Below are 22047 nucleotides of genomic sequence, written 5' to 3'. Positions count from 1 at the left end.
TGGGCTGTGTAGAGCTCAATGAAGCCAGTTATGAGTGATTGTCTACAGGTAAAGGGAACAGTTAGTGTTGCTCAGGAGTTTGTATGAATGGTTTTGCATTTATATCAAATCAAACTTTATTTGTCACATGGCCGAATACAACAAGTGTAGACTTCACTGTGAAATGCTTACTTATAAACCCTTAACCAACAGTGCAGTTCAAGAAGAGCTAGACATTTTTTACCACGTGGACTAAAATTTTAAAAAGTAGCACAATAATTAGGCCATATACAGGGGCCACCGGTACCGAGTCAGTGCAGGGATACAGGTTAGACGAGGTCATTTGTACATGTAGGTGGGGGTGAAGTGACTATGCATAGATAATAAACAGCGAGTAGCAGCAATGTACAAAAGGGAAGGGGGGGTGTCAATGTAAATTGTCCAGTGGCGATTTGATTAATTGTTCAGCAGTCTTATGGCTTGGGGTAGAAGCTGTTAAGGAGCCTTTTAGACCTAGACCTGGCGCTCTGCTACCGCTTGTCGTGCGGTAGCAGAGAAAACGGTCTATAACTTGGGTGACTGGAGTTTCTGACAATTTTATGGGCTTTCCGCTGACACCGCCTAATTGGGGCCAATTTCAAGTTTTCATAACAATCGGAAATCGGTACTTTTGGGCGCCTATTTACATTTTTTATTTTTTTTTATACATGCCTTTTATTTAACTAGGCAAGTCAGTTAAGAACACATTCTTAGTTTCAATGACTGCCTAGGAACTGTGGGTTAACTGCCTTGTTCAGGGGCAGAACGAAAAATGATTACCTTGTCAGCTCAGGAGTTCCAATCTTGCAACCGCACAGTTAACTAGTCCAACGCTCTAACCATTGCACTCCACGAGTAGCCTGCCTGTTACGCGAATGCAGTAGAAGCCAAGGTAAATTGCTAGCTAGAATTAAACTTATCGTATAATAAACAATCAATCATAATTACTAGTTGTAACTACTAATCCAGTTTAGCAGGCAATATTAACCAGGGGAAATTGTGTCATTTCTCTTGCATTCATTGCACGCAGAATCAGGGTATATGCAACAGTTTGGGCTGCCTGGCTCATTGCGAACTAATTTGCCACAATGTTACGTAAGTATGACATGTATTGAAGGTTGTGCAATGTAACAAGAATATTTAGACTTAGAGATACCGAACGGTTCCGTATTTCACTGAAATAATAAATGTTTTGTTTTCGAAATGATAGTTTCCGGATTCGATCATATTAATGACAAAGGCTCGTATTTCTGTGTGTTATGTTATAATTAAGTCTGATTCGATAGAGCTGTCTGACTGAGCAGCAGCAGGCCTGTAATCATTCATTCAAACAGCACTTTCGTGCGTTTTGCCAGCAGCTCTTTGCAAGCACAGCGCTGTTTATGACTTCAAGCCTAGCAGCCTAATGGCTGGTGTAACCAATGTGAAATGGCTAGCTGGGTGTGCGCTAATACTGTTTCAAACGTCACTCGCTTTTAGATTTGGAGTAGTTATTCCCCTTGCGCTGCATGGTCCGCGGCTTTTGTGGAGCGATGGGTAACGATGCTTCGAGTGTGGCTATTGTCGATGTGTTCCTGGTTCGAGCCCAGGTAGGGGCGAGGAGAGGGACGGAAGCTATACTGTTACACTGGCAAGTGCCTATAAGAACATCCAATAGTCAAAGGTATATGAAATACAAATGGTATAGAGAGAAATAGTCCTATAAATACTATATTAACTACAACCTAAAACCTCTTACCTTGGAATATTGAAGTCTCATGTTAAAAGGAACCACCAGCTTTCATATGTTCTCATGTTCTGAGCAAGGAACTTAAACGTTAGCTTTTTTACATGGCACATATTTTACATGGCACACATTTTTACATGGCACATATTACTTTCTTCTCCAACACTTTGTTTTTGCATTATTTAAACCAAATTTAACATGTTTCATTATTTATTTGAGGCTAAATTGATTTTATTTGTTTTATATTAAGTTAAAGTAAGTCTTAATTCAGTTTTGTTGTAATTGTCATTATTACAAATAAATAAAAATGTTTAAATCAGCCGATTTAATCGGTATCTGCTTTTGTGGTCCTCCAACAATCGGTATCGGCGTTGAAAAATCATAATCGGTCGACCTCTAGTTTGGACCATGATAGTTCGTTGGTGATGTAGACAAAAAGGTACTTGAAACTCTCGACCCGCTCCACTACAGCCCCGTTGTTGTTAACGGGGGCCTGTTCGGCCCACTTTTTCCTCTAGTCCACGATCAGCTCCTTTGTGTTGCTCACATTGAGGGACAGGTTGTTGTCCTGCCAGTTCTTTGACTTCCATCTTATAGGCGGTTTCATTGTTGTCGGTGATCAGGCCTACCTACCACTGTTGTGTTGTCAGCAAACTTGATGGTGTTGGAGTCGTGTTTGGCCATGCAGTTGTGGGTGAACAGGGAATACAGGAGGGGACTAAGTACACACTTCTGAGGGGCCCCAGTGTTAAGAATTAGCGTGGCCGACGTGTTTTTGCCTACTCTTACCACCTGCGGGCCGCCCACCAGGAAGTCCAGGATCCAGTTGCAGAGGAAGGTGTTTAGTCCCATGGTCCTTAGCTTAGTGATGAGCTTTGTCGGCACTATGATGTTGAACACTGAGCTGTAGTCAATGAACAGCATTCTCACATGGGTGTTCCTTTTGTCCAGGTGGGAAAGGGCAGTGTGGAGTGTGATTAAGATTGTGTCATCTGTGGATCTGTTTGGGCGGTATGGGAATTGGAGTGGGTCTATGGTATCCTGGGAGATACTGTTGATGTGAGCCATGACCAGCCTTTCAAAGCACTTCATGGCTACTGACGTGAGTGCCACTGGGTGGTAATCATTTAGGCAGGCTACCTTCTATTTCTAGGGCACAGGGACTATGGTGGTCTGCTTGAAACATATAGGTATTACAGATTCGGTCAGGGATAGGTTGAAAATTTCAATGAAGACACTTGCCAGTTGGTCCGTGCATGCTTTGAGTACATGTCCTGGTAATCTGACTGGCCAAGCGGCTTTGAATGTTGACCTGTTTTTAAAGGTTTTGTTCACATCGGCTACCGTGCACGCTATCACACAGTCATCCAGAACAGCTGGTGTTCTTGTGCATGCTTCAGTGTTGCTTGCCTCGAAGTGAGCATAAAAGGCATTTAGCTCGTCTGGTAGGCTCACATCACTGAGCAGCTCGCGTCTGTGTTTCCCTTTGTAGTCCGCAATTGTTTTCAAGCCCTGCCACATCCGACGAGCGTCAGAGCCTGTGTAGTAGGATTCAATCTTAATCCTGTATTGACATTTTGCTTGTTTGATGGTTCGTCTGAGGGCATAGCGGGATTTCTAAGATTCCGAATTAGTGTCCGGCTCCTTGAAAGCGGCAGTTCTATCCTTTATCTCAATGCTAATGTTGCCTGTAATCCATGGCTTCTGGATGGGATGTGTACGTACGGTCACTGTGGGGGCGACGTCGTCGATGCACTCATTGATGAAGCCGATGACTGAGGTGTTATACTCCAATGCTATTGGATGAATCCCGGAACATATTCCAGTCTGTGCTAGCAAAACAGTCCTGTAGCATAGCATCTGCATCAACTGACCACTTTCATATTGAGCGAGTCACTGGTACTTCCTGCCTTAGTTTTTGCTTGAAAGCAGGAATCGGGAGGATAGAATTATGGTCAGATTTGCCAAATGGAGGGCGAAGGAGAGCTTTGTATGCATCTCTGTGTGTGGAGTAAAGATGGTCTAGGATTTTTTTTTTTTTCTGATTGCACATGTGATATGCTGGTAAAAATGTGTTAACTGATTTAAGTTTGCCTGCATTAAAGTCCCCGGCTACTAGGAGCGCCGCTTCTAGGTGAGCATTTTCCTCTTTGCTTATAGCCTTATAGATTTACTTGAGAGCGGTCTTATTGCCAGGTTCGTTCTGTGGTGGTAAATAGACAGCTACGAGTAGTATAGATGAGCACTCTCTGTATACAGCTTTTCATGAGGTCTCAAATGACTTAGCATTGAGACCCTGTGAACAAAAACTCTAGGCCTATATCCTAAATGCAAATCAATTTAGTAATTCATCCATTTTGTCTTACACTACTATTCACTGCAACTGTAGGCTATACTGTACCTATTGCATTACCCTATCACAAATGTTACAATATATTGATAAATATACATGCAAGGGCCTGTTAATATCTATTGACGCGCAACTTGATGACCTCTGTATATCCATAGAAACATCAGTGTCCATGTGCTCTTTGCCGTTAATGAAAGAAGTCTGCTCAGACAAGCCTCTGTCCGATGGGATTTTTCTTGATGAAGCAGTTCATTTATTTATTTATTAGAATTTGACTATTTTTAACATGTGTTTTGCAATTAAAATTGATAAATGGATAATTAATTTGTGCACTGACAAATCACATTTTCTCTTTTATTGTGTTACTGTAAAGTGTATTGCGCTTTCAAAGGCATTTTAGCCCCTTACACTCCCGGAAATTGGCCTATGTGGATAGGGCCCAATTGAAATGTTTCTAACAGAAGAACTATAAAAAGCATATGCATAACCAGAACATGAGATTATGGGGAAATGATTACATTTTGGTTATTTCAGATCAAAGGTGAGGACACTAGACTGAATCCAAACCTTACACTCTTGATTTTGTGCATTTTTTTTTATTTATTGTACTTTTCACAGCATTTGTCAATGACATATTAAAAATACTTGGATACTGCACATTCAGTAACATAATAAGAATATTAATTTATATTTTGGAGTAGGTGCAAGATAAGAAAACGATTACAATGGTTTTGAGTGAGAGGTCGAACTGGTGTCTCCAAGAGGTCACACACCTCTCCAAACTGTGTACAGTTCCTAAGTCATTTCAATGCACGTTTGACTCAAGGAAAGAACTTTCAACTATAAGGTGCTTTTATTGAGTGCTCCTAGCTTTGCCATTTAGGCACTGAGGCAAGCACACTTGTAGTTTTTTATTTTTGAACACAGCTCTGTGTCCCCACCGTCATACCATTGCTGTTTACATTTATATATCGCAATCTGGGTCAGGTGGGCATAATTTGAAAGCTTATTCTATTGCCAACATGGCTAGCCACGTTATAAAATACGATCTCAGTCTTAGGCTTTCAAAAGGCACTTCAGAGAAACAGATTGTAATTTTGGTGCATATAGAATTAGTGAATTTAAGTACGTGTTCGCATCTAATTTTCTTCACAATACGACAAACATAAGCTCATTGTGTTCAGGACAACCCAGGGTATAACGCATATCGTCCTTGTAACTATGATCAAACAGCGCTCATAAAGCTTGATACTGTAAATGTATGTGTTCAAATATGGAAATGTGAAGCACACATCAAAGCGATATTTATTATAACCCTCAATGTCTCATCTTTCAGAACACATCGACTCCTCTTGATTTACAGCATTTCCCACTCAGACAACAACAAATGTGCAAAAGTAGCCCAGTTTAGCCGGAAGGATGGGGGGGGGCATCTTGTTGTTGCACACATGGTCAAGTTTAGAACAGCTGTCAGTCAACCCATACAGCGCTGTGAAGTGGTGAACCTGAGCTCTGTACCATGTATAGCATGTTACTCTACAGGCACTGTGTTCCAATGTAGGCACTTATCAATGACAAACATTTTTCAACCCGTATATGGGATGACAGGGACAGTGGGTGGAAAGGGCTACATTAAGTTTGATTTAATGCCTCTTCCCACTCCCCCAGGCCTACGAGCTCTCCACTCTTACGGGCACCCAGGTCCTCCTCCTGGTGGCCAGCGAGACGGGCCACGTCTACACGTTTGCCACGCGCAAGCTCCAGCCCATGATTACCAGTGAGACGGGCAAGGCGCTCATCCAGACGTGCCTCAACTCGCCCGATTCGCCGCCCCGCAACGACCCGTCCACCGACCAGCGCATGAGCGCCACAGGCTTCGAGGAGACGGACCTCACCTACCAGGTGTCGGAGGGTGACGGCTGCGCGGAGCCCACCAAGGTGAGGTGGTTAGACAGTCTCTTGGGATTAACACAACGGATAGCTGCTTCAGAGCACCTGGTTTACCATGCATCGAGTTGCCGAATGCTGTCTTTATATGGTGATTGTAGCATAGCAGTTGCATGGAGGTGATTTTCAAAGTAATAGATTAACAAACATGTCACTCTTTGGCCTACTGTGCATAATAATAATGTGGAAGAGGTGTATTGTTGCTCTGTTCATTCTTTCTCCCGTTGGGAAATGGGCACAGGCTTCAGAACCGAAGAGGTTTGCTAGGTTACTATGCAGTGCCGGAAAGAAAACCAGTGTAGACTATCATAACTTGTAGTTGCATTCAGCGTCCCTTGAAAAGGGTGTTGGCTGTCTTAATCTCAGACTGTGTTAGAATTAAAGGCACTCGCCAGTGGTAGCTTCAGTCTTGTTCTGGTTAAATGTGTGGGAGAACAAACTTTAAGCCAGAGAACTTTTGGAGGCACCAATTTTGATTTATTTACGCAACAACAACAAATCGTTGGATCAAAGTCATAGTTCAACCTCACAGGATATAATATTGCTTAAACTGTTGACATCACTACAGGGTCCTTTAACCAAAGCTGACCGATGGGTTAACTGTTAAGTCTCCTTAGACTTCACTGTTATTCATGAGCATATGAAAAATAAACACATCTGAAATGCTTCACAGCAGATTGATAAAAATAAGATTTGGCCTCTTTGTCCATATATGGGATGGTTTCCTTTAGTTCCTCTCTTGGCAGATGGCTGCTTGCATTCCATATAAGCTGCAGCAGTTTTCAGAGTTGGTTGGAGACTGTGATTTTCAAGGAAACATGGTGAGCTCTATGTGAGGAGGTTCAGCGACGTACACCTACCCGAAGCGAAATCTTTTGCTTGAGTAAATAAAAAGGGCCTTCGTTGGGCTAGTCTTGAGCCTTATTGTCCACTTGAGGTCAAAGTTTAATCTCTCACCTGGTTTAATGCAGAGGGGAAGAAATGGTCGCTTCCTCGGATGGTCATAGAGTTGGCTTCATTTACCAGGCACAGGCCTACACTTTCACTTTGGAATTATAGCGTGAGCTACACAAGTTCACATCAATATTTTTGTATTAATGACTGACCCATTGACCCCCATTTATTTAGAGCAGTTAAGCTTATGACCAGTGACAACAAATCATGTCATCATGATGCGCAGTTTGATTAAATGGAAACTAATTCTGTGTTAGATTATCAGTGTTTGTGGCTAGGATTCGGGGATTTTTCTGCTTCTTTACTCAACCAAGAGCCAGACTTGCTTTGAAATATAATTGGTTGTTGATGAACCACGGTACTACTTCGGCTCACATCTGATGTGGTGGGAGGAATCCTCACTGTTCACTCTGGAGAGGAAATTGCTTTTTAAATGAGGTTAAAGGGTTGTCTGACAAGTCACCTCTGTCGTGTTGTGCAAAGCACTGATAGACAGTACAGACGACGGGTTAGAGCCGCACGCTGGTGCAAGGAAGCTGTTGTCACAGGAACACTGAAATACAGATGAACAGGGACTCTATTCAGGAGCAAAAGTGGGCTTGGCTGGGGTTCTGGACTCAATCAATCAGACCACAGCTAGACAGACGCCCACAGTCGGTGTCATAACAAGAAACCGGCCATCCAACGCAAACTTAGTAGGGCATAACACTTGTAACCTAGGTTTTCATTGTTTGCTTTACTCTCAGTAAAGAGACAGGCTGTGAGCTCGTGAGGTGGTGGTATTATTCCCTGACAGGAGGTGAGCCGCGAGACCCCGGGTTGTTTGTTTACTAGTTTTGTCCCCTCTCTTTTGGAAGAGACTCGTTCAGCAACTATTTTTGGAGGAGGAAATGGACTTATGCTCAGAGGGATAACTTGTTCAAATAGGCTTTAAAAAAGAGAACTTTATTTAACTAGGCAAGTCAGTTAAGAACACATTCTTATTTACAATGACAGCCTACCAAAAGGCCTCCTGAGGGGATGGGGGCCTGGGATTAAAAATAAATAAATACAGGCTCTAGATGTCCTCTAGAAAGAAAAGGAAACCAAGTGCCCGAGACTAGAATGCACGATAATGAATGCAAGACGATTAATGCGGTCAGTTGAGTCTGTTCAATATGTTAGTACGTACTAACTCAAACACTCCATTCCCCAACAGGATTGTGTTCAGTAGGGCACACCGTAGCAAAACGTTTTGCAAACCAGGAAGCAACAATTGGACACATTCAGGTAGTATATGTGTCAAACTCATTCCACAGAGGCCCGAGTGTCTGCGGGTTGTCGCTCCTACCTTGTAATTAATAAGGAACTCCCCTCACCTGGTTGTCTAGGTTTTAATTGAAAGGGGAAAAACAAAACAACTTAGACACTCGGCCCTCTGTGGAATGAGTTTGCACCCCTGAAGTAGTACCTCCCTGTGGGCCCCCAAAAACAGCCATGGTTAAAATGTCCCATCGTTGAGAGTTTGATACAGGTTCATTTTACATGCTGTACCTTCAATTTGATAGTGTTTTCTTAAAATAAAAATGTTTTTTATTTAATTTTTTTTAATGTTTTTTGTATGTTTTTTGTTGTTGTGTGTATGTGAATCATTGATAATTTAATTAGGTTTCTGACTGTATATTCAATAGAAATAAGTTTCACCACTAACGAATGTTATTTTGACTTTACCATAAGCGCTTCAAACGTTAATTTTTAGCGCTGCTGGAACAAAGGTGCGTGCGGCTGAATGCAGCATTGCTATCGGCACACTTGACATGTCCTGCAGTTGACTAGAAGCCAGCCAGCCTACTGCCCAAGTATTGCTGTACAAGTTTCCCCTTTGCATGATCTTTTGTTGAGGTTTTTGTTTATTACTAAGCCAAACAGTCACATCTGAGTAGGACTGCGGCACACATCTGCATTTTGCTCTCCGATGTGCTTCACACGGGACACACGTTAACAGTGCAGTTGACAGTGCAGTTGACAGTGAATACACCCAATGCAAGCTCAGAAAGTACATGGCAACTATTAAAGTGGCACTCCAGTCTCCTTTTCATCTCATTTAACACCTGATTCACTTAAAGCTGCAATATGTCACGTTTGGGTGACCTGGCCAAATTCACGTAGAAATGTGTGTTGTAAATCTGTCATTCTCTTTGAAAGCAAGTCTATGAAGCAGTATATCTGTTTTATATGCGCTATTTCTATGCTTGCTGTTCTTAATTTTTTTTGTCTTTTTTACTTAAGTTAAAAACCTCAAGGATGACATTTTTGCTTAAAATGACATACCCAAATCTAAGTGCTTGTAGCTCAAGACATGAAGCAAGGATATGCATATTCCTGATACCATTTGAAAGAAAACACTTTGAAGTGTGTGGAAATGTGAAATTTAATGTAGGAGAATTTAACACCTTAGCTCTTGTAGAAGATAATACAAACAAAAAAACATGAATCCCCCAATCATCTTTGAGATGCAAGAGGAAAGCCATACTTTAAGGTGGGAGTCTAGCTGTAATTTAGATGTGTGCAAAGTTTCAGACTGAATTACATTACTGCGCACTATTATGTATCAAGTCTGCCAGGAGTTTGCCCAAATGTGTCGAATTTATACATTTAAGTACATAACTATAGAGAACATACAAAAATGCAATTGTCATAAAAACATTAAGTTGACACACTCCCAGGAATGTCATACATAATGGATAATTAGCTTATACACTTTAACACATCTAGATGTCTGAGCAGGGTTGGTGTGGAGCCAGAGACAGCTGTGGGGTCAAACTGTAGATCCCAGGTCCTACATTTGAACATAAAAATGTATTTTATCAAACACAACTATGCTACAGTTTGTCTGGGATCCTCAGGATGACAAATCAGAGCAAGATTACTGAATGGAAGTACATTATTTACCTTCAGAGGGGAATGTATCAAACCTGTTTTGTTGTTGTGCACTCCTCAAACAATAGCATGGTCTTTTTCACTGTAATAGCTACTGTTAATTGGACACTGAATTTAGATTAACAGTAATTTAAGCTTTCTGCCCATATGTCTATGTCCTGGAACGTTGGTTGTTGTATACAGCGGCATTCTAGTCACATTAGCGCACGTTAGCAACAACCGTCCCGGTTTAGAGATGCCCATCCCGTAGAGGTTAAAGTTTTGTACAGCAGCTCAAAATACAATATTTTTGGTTATGGAAAATATAATTTGCATCGGTTTAGATGGTACAATGATTCTCTACACCACAGACTGCCGTGTGTCTTTGGGTTTTTTGTCCTCCCTTGAACATGATTGAAGAATTAAGGTCACTAAGTAGTAAGGAACTCCCCACCTGGTTGTCTAGGGCTTAATTGAATGAAAAAAGAGAAACCTAAAGACACTTGGGTCTCCATGGAATGAGTTTGACACCCCTGATCTACACTATACTGAACCAAAATATAATGCAACATGCAACAGTTTCAAAGATTTTACTGAGTTACTGTTCATAAGAAGTCAGTCAAATAAATTCATTAAGCCCTAATCTATAGATTTTATATGACTGCAGTGACACCGGCATGGGAAGCCAGGCCCAGCCAATCAAAGTTTTCCCCCATAAAATAGTTTTATTACTCAGAAATACTTATAGAAATGCTCACCAACATGTATGAAAACAAACTTGTGCCCAACATTTGAGAAATAAGCTTTTTGTGCATTTGGAAATATCTTGTATTTCAGCTCATGAAACATGGGACCAACACTCCATGTTGCATTTTTTTTAGGGGTAAATCGGCTTTAATATTGCAGATAGATTGATAGAAGCCACAATGTAATTGTCTGCATCATTTTCCAATCCCCCAAATATTAAAAAATGTCTGTGCGTACCAGTCAAATGTTTGAACACACCTACTCATTCCAGGGTTTTTCTTTATTTTTACTATTTTCTACATTGTAGAATAATAGTGAAGATATCAAAACTTTGAAATAACACATATGGAATCATATGTAACCAAAAATAAAGTGTTAAACAAATCAAAATATATTTGAGATTCTTCAAAGTAGCCACCCTTTGCCTTGACAGCTTTGCATACCCTTGGCATTCTCTAAACCAGCTTCACGAGATAGTCACCTGGAATGCATTTCAATGAACAGGTGTGCATTATTAAAAGTTAAGAAGAAAATAAATTCCACAAATGAATGCATCAGCTGTGTTGTGACAAGATGGAGGTTGTATACAGAATATAGCTTTATTTGTTAAAATACCAAGACCATATTATGGCAACAACGGCTCAAATAAACAGAGAAATGACAGTCCATCATGACTGACCATGTCTTAAAGTAAATCTTAATTTCAAGAACTTTGAATGTTTCTTCAAGTGCAGTTGCAAAAACCCATCAAGCGCTATGGTGAAACTGGCTCTCATGAAGACCGCCACAGGAAAGGAAGACCCAGAGTTACCTCTGCTGCAGAGGATAAGTTCATTAGAGTTACCAGCCCCAGAAATTGCAACCCAAACAAATGCTTCAGAGTTCAAGTAAGAAACATTTCAACATCAACTGTTCAGAGCAGACTGTGTGAATCAGGCCTTCTTGGTCAAATTGCGGTGAAGAAATCACTTCTAAAGGGCACCAATAAGAAGAGACTTTCTTGGGCCAAGAAATCTGTCCTTTTGAGTCCACATTTTAGATTTGTCATTGTGAGATGCAGTGTAGGTCAACGGATGATCTCCACATGTGGGGTTCAAACCGTGAAACATGGAGGAGGAGGTGTGGAGGTGCTTTGCTGGTGACACTGTGATTTATTTAGAATTGTAGGCACACTTAACCAGTATGGCTACCACAGCATTCTGCAGCGATATGCCTCCCATCTGGTTTGCTCTTAGTTTCTGATTTGTCGTTATGGTGTACTGTGTGTAGATTGATGAGGAAAACTTTTAATTTAATCCATGTTAAATTAAGGCTGTAACGAAACAATGTGGAAAAAGGAAGGGGTCCGAATACTTTTCGAATGCACGGTATATCATCTTAAATATATTTTAAATATATTTTCATTTGATTATTTACTAACTCTACCCTCCCTCCCCTAATTGGAGTAAACTAATGGACAACACTATTTAGGCTTCTAATTTCAGCTTATACATACTATATACATTTTACGGACCGTATATATTTTTTACTTGACAATTGCTACCAAAGCCAGCGAGCTATTTGACTTTGATCTTGGTGAGCTACATGAGCATATTTAACTATTTTCTTTGATAGTTTGCCAACTCAAGCGAGGAGTCTTACGCCTCAATAATTATTTCACAGCGTTGTTTGTTCGAAATTGAATCTCATCTCATCATCCCTGTCTCTCCCCTCCCATCCCCAGACTCAAATTTGCTTTGCTTGATTTTCATAAAGATAGTTAGCATGCCAGCTTGCTCACAAACTACTTGTATCCAGGAGTTGAAGCTTAGCCCTTCAATGAAATCCTTGACGTGTATCAGCAACTTGTCAAATCTAAAAACACTCCAACTGTGCTGATTGAGGTGGACAGAGTGCATAATTTATCTGCATTGTATTTTGGCATGAGAAAAAGCAAATACATTTGGTTGGTACATTCCCTTATCTGTATAAATTTGGCTATGTAAATAGACTCTCTTCAAATGCACTGTTAACAGATCAATATCGTAAATATCTCTTCTGCTTTCTCCATTTCTCAGGACATGATGAAGCCGACGTTCACCATGGGCAATCTGCCTGCCGGTGTCAACACCCAACCCACGTCGACCTCCTCATCCTCCACTTCCTCCTCCTCTGTGGCCATGCACTTGCAGAACAGCATCCCTGCGACCTGCTGGCAGGTCTCGGCGGGCATCAATACTCACAGTGCCACCAGCAGTGCCAACGGCACGGTGCTGAAGACCTCGGCCACGTCAACGAGCGTCATGCTACCCGGAGGGTTCACCCTCATGTCCGGTGAGTGAAGGGGGTATCCTGTGTTTTTTATTTTTTTTATTTTAAATATTTTTTTTAATCCCACTTTCTTTGCCTTATCATTTTACCTTAACATTACCCAACTTTGTTTACTTCTGTTCACCCTCCTGAATTGTTCCCTTGCTTCAGAATTGTCTTTTTTAAATGTTTATATATATATATAGTTTTTGAGAATATTGCACCCTGATAAAAAATATTTTCCTCTGGGTTTTTTTTGGCTGTGTGTTTACATGTGGTTTGTCTGTTTTGTGTGCATGGCTGTGTTTTGACAGTTTCTTTGTTGTCTGTGACTTTGTCTGGCAGTGTTTCTTTCTGTAACACTGTATTTTTCTGTGAAGCTGTCTGTATTTTGTCTGAGGCTTTGTTCTGTCTGTGAGGCTGTGTTATGTCTGACTGTGTTTGAGTATGTTTTGCCAGTCATGCTGTGTTATGTGGCTGTTTTGTTTGTGTGGCTGTGTCCGTTTTCCCTCTATCTTGGTCTTTTTCACTGTTATGTGTTTTAGTTTTCTTGGTCTATGTGCCGGTTCCACTGCGAGAGACCTGTGCACCGCTAATTTTCTCTGCGCGTCCTCTAGGCGCAACGCTTCCCCCTGGCACGCACACCATTCCTCTCAGTCACCTGCAAGCCCTCCAGGGCCCCTTGGCCCAGACCAGCATCACCACCGCTACTGCAGGGCACACACAGCAGGGCCAGCAGACCACCCTGCTCCGCCTACCTGCAACTGTCTCGCTCACAGGTCAGGGGCTTCTTCACCCCGCCGCGTTTTGTTTCCATACCGTGACACTTCCAAGCATCAACTCTCCTTGAATTGCAAGTCAACCCCTATCTACACTTTTGGCAAGCAATATGGCAACACTTCTGCCTTTTTAATGAAATGGTCTGTACAACATAAATAATCTTCAATGATTAATTTATTCTCTGTGCGACCGCAGCCACCTTAAGTGTACAGCTTAACCAATTTTGTTATTCTGCCATACCTATCAGAGGGCATGATGGAGCTACCACTATTGCTACACACATCCGATCTACACCAAGGGGTTGACTTGGGATTTAGGGTTTATCGCTCTCTGTCTGCATGCATCTCTCACTCTAAGATTGTGTCGAGTGTCTTCAAATTGAGCCCGGTTTGTTTACATCTAGGATCCCAGTCATTTCTCTGTAGCTATCTCTTGTCGCTGTTCAGAACTGTATCTCCATGCCTGTCTGTTAGTGTCCTTTTCTAGGTTTGCCTTTGCCTCACTGTCCCTCTGCATCTCTGTCTCTCTCTGTATGTTTGTTTGAGCTTGCATCAGTGTCTTTTCCTGGGCTTAAGTCTGTATCTCTTTACATATTGATAAAGGCAAAAAAAAACTAACATTTACAATGCAGTGAGATAGCAGGTTTGAATGAACTCTTATGAGGTTTAAATATGGTGCTCTGCTTGCAAACAGTCACAGGAGAGGCCTCATTTGTTGACGGGACAAAGGGAGGCAATAAGGATGGATAATAAAGACTCATGGAAGGGTAAACAGGAGCTATATTTTAGTGACGAGGAGTGGGAGGAGTAGCAGTCAGTGTGTAGATGGGGACAGGAATATAGGAGAGAGGATATTTTAGTCTGTTCACTGGTCAGTGTTTGTTACTGAATGAGGGTGTGTGTGGGGGGGGGGGGCGCACATTAAGGCTGTTACTGATTGTGTGTAGCACCGCTGTTATCACAAGAAATGGAAAAGATGGGGAGTCGGCTTGCATATGTGGACAAAGCCACGTTATTTTTTGAGCAGGGCTAAAAATACCCCCCTCCAGGGTTTTATCAGTTGTCTTAGCGAATGGGGGAAAAGCGGGAGTTGAAAAAGTTCCACACTTGTGTCCAATGTTTGTTTTTTCTGCACTTGAACGTTGTGAAAACATCCAGCGTGCAGTTACTGTGAACACTGAGGCTATAGCTACTTTAAGTTCATTTTAAGTGGCCAAGTAGGCTACTGTGGCTATTTGAGCATAAAGTAGGCCTACCAGAGTGGCATACCATCAAAAACAATGGAGAAAATGCATCCCATAAACTTCTAGCACAGTGATAGAACAGCTATCATTCAGCCTTCAGTAGCAGCCAATGGGTGGTGTTTAATGTAGGCCTACATTCCATGAGACGCTGCATGGTTTGACATTAACCTGTTTATCCACTTGTCCTTCAGACAAGGAGGTGACTGAAAATCTTGTTGTAGTGTTTGATGCAAAAATGCATTATTATTCCAATACCATTATTACAGAGAATCAGACAAATTATGCTCCCCTCTGCCTATTGGCTACTAAACTTATTCAAGCCTGTCTCACAAGATAACTCTACCCCTTTTAAGAATATGTTTAGAAAGTTACACTTTTTTGTACTCTTGTAGGAAGCAATCACTACCCTATTGCTGACTATAAATTATCTATAACTGAGCTAATAACTCACTAACTAGCAAAGGATATGAACAAAATGTGCACACATGGCTACATGCAGCTCTTGCTTTGATCTCAAAACAAGCACATCTACTCACAATCGCTCATGCTGTAAACACAGTCCAGTTCAAAGTAAATTTCCCAGATCTATCTACTGTATGGCAATGGTATATTTGCATTCAGGCCTACTGCAACTCTGATTGGATATTTGCACCGGTCTGTGTAGAGTATGGGCTGAGCCGTGTGTCAATGCGATAGATTCCTACTCTGATGCGTTCTGCCTACAACAGAATCTCTTACGTAGTTAGTTTTGCATTCAAAGTCTTGCATAGTTTTTGTTTCGGTATGTTGCATTAAAAGTGACTAATATTGCGTTGATTCGATCACAATTGCCACAGTAAAGGGAAACATTGATAGTGTTAATGAACAGGGAAAACTCTAGAAAGTTGAGTCTCGTGCTTCTGTCAGTGGACGCATGCAGCTTAGATGGAACATTGCTTGTGTCAGTTTTATATCTCACTTGGTGTTCATCTTCATGAACTGTAGTGAAAGTAGGCTAACAGCTGTGCACAGTCTTTAAAATATTCAGTAGGAATATCCCAAGTACTTAATTTGTAAAATCACAACGGCTGAAAATGGAACATTTTTTGTGTTAAATAGCATATATGACAGCTGTATAGACGGGGATTCTGTGTTACTTTTCGGTAGGTCAGTTAACCCTTGCTCAGCCACTTAAGTGGTCTACTTCACTGGTACACAGTCATAACTAACCCGTTCCTATTTACCACCCAACTGTTGTGATGTACCTAGCAGAGGTAACATGCAAACTTGACCTCTATAATGAGTGTGCAAAAATAGCAGAATGGTTGAATGGAAAATTAATATTCTCACTCTAGGCATGTGTGCGTCTTTCTCAGGTGGAGGGATGGGCCAGCAGCTGCAGGCCATTCAGGTTCACCCCAGCAGTCAGCAGAGCTCTGTGAGCCACAGTGACCTCTCCCACATCACAAGCAGCTCCACAGGTAAACAACAACTATACACTCTCACAGCAGCCTGTCTGTGCTTATGAGCCATTTTACTGTTATGCCAATGTGATTTGAAGGGGTGGGGGGGCAGCACTGCCATAATATTATTAGTATTATGAGGAGAGGGGGAAAAAGTGTCATGTTAAATTGCTATATGATGACTAGTAGGCAACAAGCAGCGGTCTGTTTACAAGTTGATGTAATAATGAAATGGGCTCCTTGATGGACCTAATCCCAAGGAGGAGGGTCTGGAATGACTGGTGCAGCAGGGCAGTAGCCCAATCTAGAGGGGACAATAGAGAGACTGACATGAGTGCTAATTCTCAGTGACAATTTAATCTGAAATCGACCTCTAGGCTCTAGCTCTTCCTCACTAGGCATTCCTGTAGTTTTGAAAGGACTGGACAGGTATGAACATTATGGTAATTGCTTGTTCACATAGGCAGAAATACTATATATAATAATGAGATGGTCTTGTCTCCGCCCTAACAATGGGAGTCGTCCCAATGGCGGGAAGGCAGGTGGTCTGCTTATCGTTGACAGATTTTGATGGAGTAAACCCTCTTGCTATTGGGCCCAGTTTTTCAAAACTTTTCTGATTTCGGCAATCTGATTGGATTGGATTTCAAAACAGAAAAACTAAAATGATTCTGATCATTTGGATTGGGATTTGGTAATCCAATCTGACCTTTTTTAATCAAGATTAACCAATGATGTGTTTATATATAAACACTGGATTGCTGATGCAATGTATTGACCAACAGAAGGTTTTAAAATGTTCAGTTCACATAATATAATTTTAAAAGTATCCATTAAGGTGTCTAATAGAATATATTTGTCAAATGAATGTCGACATTTAATTAATGCATTTCTAAAGCAACCAAAATGGCTGGGTTGTGGCTTCAATACAGCTCTCCCTGTCAGTCATCCAGGGTTCATACACATCGTTAAAATTATTTAAAGGAGAGTTTTCCTTTTTTTTACAACCAAATCCCTATTTTGATGTAAATGGCATGTTATAGAAGGGTCCAGACACCTTGTTGTGATTTCACATGTTTTTGAGAAAGATTAGGGTTGTAAAGGCAATAAATAGACCGTAGTGGTGAAATAATGACAATTTAGCAAATTAACACTGGAGTGATAGATGTGCAGAAGATAAATGTGCAAGTAGAGATTAGTTTTATTTAAATAAAATAAGTAACAATATGGGGATGAGGTAGTTGGATGGGCTATTTACAGATGGGCTATGTACAGGTGCAATGATCTGTAAGATGCTCTGATAGCTGATGCTTAAAGTTAGTGAGGGAGATATAAGTCTCCAGCTTCAGTGATTTTCTTTTGCAATTTGTTCCAGTCATTGGCAGCAGAGAACTGAAAGGAAAGGTGGCCAAAGGAGGAATTGGCTTTGGGGGTGACCAGCGAAATATACCTGCTGGAGCGTGTGCTATGGATGGGTGCTGCTATGGTGACCAGTGAGCTGAGATAATGCGGGGCTTTACCTAATAAGGACTTATAGATGACCTGGAGCCAGTGGGTTTGGCAACGAATATAAAGTGAGGGCCAGCCAACGAGAGCATACAGGTCGCAGTGGTGGTTAATATATGGGGCTTTGGTGACGAAACAGATGGCACTGTGATAGACTGCATCCAATTTACTGAGTAGGGTGTTGGAGGCTATTTTGTAAATGACATCGCCAAAGTCAAGGATCGGTAGGTTAGTCAGTTTTACGAGAGTGTGTTTGGCAACATGAGTGAAGGATGCTTTGTTGCGGAATAGGAAGCCAATTCTAGATTTAACTTTGGATTGGAGATGCTTAATATGAGTCTGGAAGGAGAGTTTACAGTCTAACCAGACACCTAGTATTTGTAGTTGTCCACATATATTCTATGTCAGAAGCATCCAGAGTAGTGATGCTAGTCGGGGAGGTGGATGCGGGCAGAAATTGTTTGAAGAGCATCCATTTAGTTTTACTTGCATTTAAGATCAGTTGGAGGCAACGGAAGGAGTGTTGCAATGGTATTGAAGCTCGTCTGGAGGCTAGTTAACAGTGTCCAAAAATGGGCCAGAAGTATACAGAATAGTGTCGCCTGTGTAGAAGTGGATCAGAGAATCACCAGCCGCAAGAGCGGCGACATTGATGTATACAGAGAAAAGAGTCGGCCAGAGAATTAAACCCTGTGGCACCACCATAGACTGCCTGAGGTCTGGACAACAGGCCCTCCGATTTGACACACTGAACTCTATCTGAGAAGTAGTTGGTGAACCAGGCGAGGCAGTCATTTGAGAAACCAAGGCTGTTGACTCTTCCTATAAGAATGTGGTGATTGACAGAGTTGAAAGCCTTAGCCAGGTTGATGAATACGACTGCACAGTATTGTCTTTTGTCGATGGTGATTATGATATCGTTTAGGACCTTGAGCGTGGCTGAGGTGCACCCATGACCAGCTCGGAAACCAGATTGCATAGCGGAGAAGGTACAGTGGGATTTGAAATGGTCGGTGATCTGTTTAACTTGCCTTTCGAAGACCTTAGAAAGGCAGGGTAGGATGGATATAGGACTGTAACAGTTTTGGTCTAGAGTGTCTCCCCTTTTGAAGAGGGAGATGACCGCGGCAGCTTTAGAGGTTGTACAAATGAAATTCTTATTCCTAACTTTATCTGCAATGTTATATTCCCTTTTTGTGTTTCTCAAAAACGTGAAATCACAAAGGTGTCTGGACCACCTTCTATAATAGAGATTTGGTGGTGAAACAGTTTTTCCAAACTCAAAGGTACTGATTAGGATAGTTTTGATTCCATAAATGTGGATAATGTTGATCCCACTGGAAGGGTGGATATAGAAATGTGAAAGGCATGAAGGTGGGGAGATCAAACAACAGTATTCCATCTGACAACCAAAGGTAACTAATTGTATTAAATGCTTGATTGTGGTATGTATGTGGTCATTTGTTACATTGAGAAGTGTCAAATGTCATGTACTTGCAGTACAAGTGATATGCAGGCTCTATTTTTGGCCTTAGTTGCCTTTTTATTAAGTTTTCATTTTCACTATGACCTGTTCTACATGTTGACGTCACCATTCATAATATATGCCATTTCATTTTCACAGTCATGTGTGACCTGGGTGGTCTCGAACCCACTACCCTGGCGTTACAAGCGCCATGCTCTACCAACTGAGCTACAGAAGGATTCATAATGGTATAAATGCACCTTACAGAATATTGATATGCACACCTCATTGCCCGTGTTGTCCTGTCTCCCTGCTCCAGTGAGCCTCCCCACCACCATCGTCACGTCCTCGGTGCCCTCATCGATGGGTGGTCACATGATGTACCCCGGCGCCCACACTGTCATGTACGCCACACCTACGACCTCGTTGGGCGATGGCAGTCTGACCGTGCTCAACACCTTCCCACAGACAGCCCATACACAGTCCCATGACCCCGGTGAGCCAATCAGAGTCCAGACACCACAGCTGGCCTAACAGGGCACTGATATACAGTGAGCTCCAGTATTGGTTCACAACTTTTGTCAACTTTTTTTTTTTTTGGCTCTGTACTCCAGAATTTGGATTTGAAATTACACAATGACTGAGGTTAAAATGCAGATTGTCAGTAATAATTTGCAGGTATTTTCATCCATGCTGGGTGAACCGTTTAGAAATTACAGCACTTTTTGTACATAGACCCCCTCCATTTTGGGGCACCAAAGGTATTGGGACAATTTCCCTTATGTGTAGTAAAGTTGTAAGTAGGAAGGTGTTCCTAATGTTTGGTATAGTCTATCTATGTCAGCTGTAGAGAGACTTGAGCACATGAGAAAACAAGTTTTGATCAGTCAGCTATAGGATAACAAATACCGGAGTTTAGGTGCAGGTAGAGCCGGTTAGCGCTAGCTAGTTGGAGTCAAATATCTATACTGTCGTCCAAAAAATATTGCAATATGTAACATTTTTTTTTCTCCCCATCGTTAGTTTTTAGTGTGTCCGATCCTATAGAAATAGACTTCGGATTTTAGTCCAGATCATCTGACATTTGAGAGTAGACATTCTGACCGGACATTTTGTGCTGCTTCGGTGAAACTCTTAGCTCTGTCTACATTGTGCTCTTGCATTCTGTAAATATAACATTTATTGAAATGGGCTTAACTAATAGGAATATAGGCAATTTTCTCAGAATGTCACCCATGCACTACCCCTGCTGTGTGCTGCCTGACTCTGCTCTTTATTGCATGGTGGCATGCAGTCAAGTTGAAATAGCTTAGTCTCGTCTGTCATGATGTTGTCACTGTCCACGATGGCTGTCAATCATCCTCAATAGATGATACTATCGTGATCGCGGCCAACCCTACTGGATTGTATATGCGCGATTCATTTATTGGATTCCCCCCCCCCAGGTGCTGTATCGCAGGTGTTCCTCACAGGACATCCTGGGACAGTTCAGATCCCTGTGTCGGCAGTGCAGCTCCACCCGGTAATGACACGCATGTCCCTCTGTCACCACAACTCTACTGTCATTACTGTCACCTCAACATTAATGTCACCTAATCTCTCTCCTTTTGACCTGTAGATGCTGATTGGTCAGCAGTCAAGCAGCAGCAACCTCACAGAGCTTCAAGTGGTCAACCTGGACGCCCATCACTCAAAGGATGATTGACCCGCCCACATATAGACTGCTTTACCAAGACACACATTTGAATGCACACACGCCAGGGGATCACTGACGCCTTGCCAACAGACTGCCACCCCCTATTTATTACTGCCTTTTCACCGCAATCATTTTGTTTTTTAAAAATAAACCTTGTAAGAATATGCACACACTTACAATGATTTTACAGAAAATTGAGGTGTGGTGCTGCCATTTTACTTTGTATATTTGTCTTTTATTTTCTTCGTCTGCAAGAGTTTCTTGGCTTGACATATCCACATATTGCTGAGGCTACAGCTTCACATTTCAATCGGAGACGTGTTGTGTGTGCACATACCGGTTGTATGTATTTGAACTGAAGAGGTTTTGATATTGTTTTTCTTACGAGTGTATTCTCTTTTAAGCCCCCTGTGCATCCTAATGTTGATTACTTATATTTTTCTTATGTTGGCATATGAATGATAACTTTACAATACCAGTTGCTGTCATTAGGGTAATCATATTTTTATTTCATTTCTGGGGGGAAATGTGCAATTGATGCCAGTATCTACTCGCTGATAATGCTACAGTTAAATACATATATATAGTTGAAGTTAGAAGTTTACGTACACCTTAGCCAAATACATTTAAACTCAGTTTTTCACAATCCCTGACATTTAATCCTAGTAAAAATGCCCTGTTTTAGGTCGGTTAGGATCACCACTTTATTTTAAGAATGTGAAATATCAGCGTAAGAGTCATTTATTTCATTTTACATTTAAGTCATTTAGCAGACGCTCTTATCCAGAGCGACTTACAAATTGGTGCATTCACCTTATGGCATCCAGTGGAACAGTCACTTTACAATAGTGCATCTAAATCTTAAAGGGGGGGGGGTGAGAAGGATTACTTATCCTATCCTAGGTATTCCTTAAAGAGGTGGGGTTTCAGGTGTCTCCGGAAGGTGGTGATTGACTCCGCTGTCCTGGCGTCGTGAGGGAGTTTGT

At 41.6% G+C, this 22047-nt stretch overlaps 1 protein-coding gene across 3 annotated transcripts in view; it reads left to right on the top strand.

Annotated features, from left to right (window-relative positions):
* LOC124003991 (serum response factor-like) overlaps positions 1 to 21286 on the top strand; it is a 28186-nt gene extending 6900 nt beyond the window's left edge. For 2 of the 3 annotated variants that reach the window (XM_046312708.1, XM_046312710.1), the window contains exons 2-8: positions 5763 to 6032; positions 12698 to 12953; positions 13547 to 13708; positions 16308 to 16412; positions 19685 to 19861; positions 20811 to 20887; positions 20984 to 21286. In XM_046312708.1, coding sequence (XP_046168664.1) covers positions 5763 to 6032; positions 12698 to 12953; positions 13547 to 13708; positions 16308 to 16412; positions 19685 to 19861; positions 20811 to 20887; positions 20984 to 21070 — 1134 coding nt within the window. In that variant the 3' untranslated portion in view covers positions 21071 to 21286. The remainder of the gene's footprint in view (positions 1 to 5762; positions 6033 to 12697; positions 12954 to 13546; positions 13709 to 16307; positions 16413 to 19684; positions 19862 to 20810; positions 20888 to 20983) is intronic. The other variant, XM_046312709.1, reaches the window with a different exon arrangement.
* The last annotated feature ends 761 nt before the right edge of the window (positions 21287 to 22047 follow it).

Source organism: Oncorhynchus gorbuscha, linkage group LG18 (genome assembly GCF_021184085.1).
Source record: "Oncorhynchus gorbuscha isolate QuinsamMale2020 ecotype Even-year linkage group LG18, OgorEven_v1.0, whole genome shotgun sequence".
Classification (NCBI taxonomy): domain Eukaryota; kingdom Metazoa; phylum Chordata; class Actinopteri; order Salmoniformes; family Salmonidae; genus Oncorhynchus; species Oncorhynchus gorbuscha.
The sequence above is the reverse complement of the archived record's forward strand: the minus strand, read 5'-3'. Positions and strand labels throughout refer to the sequence as shown.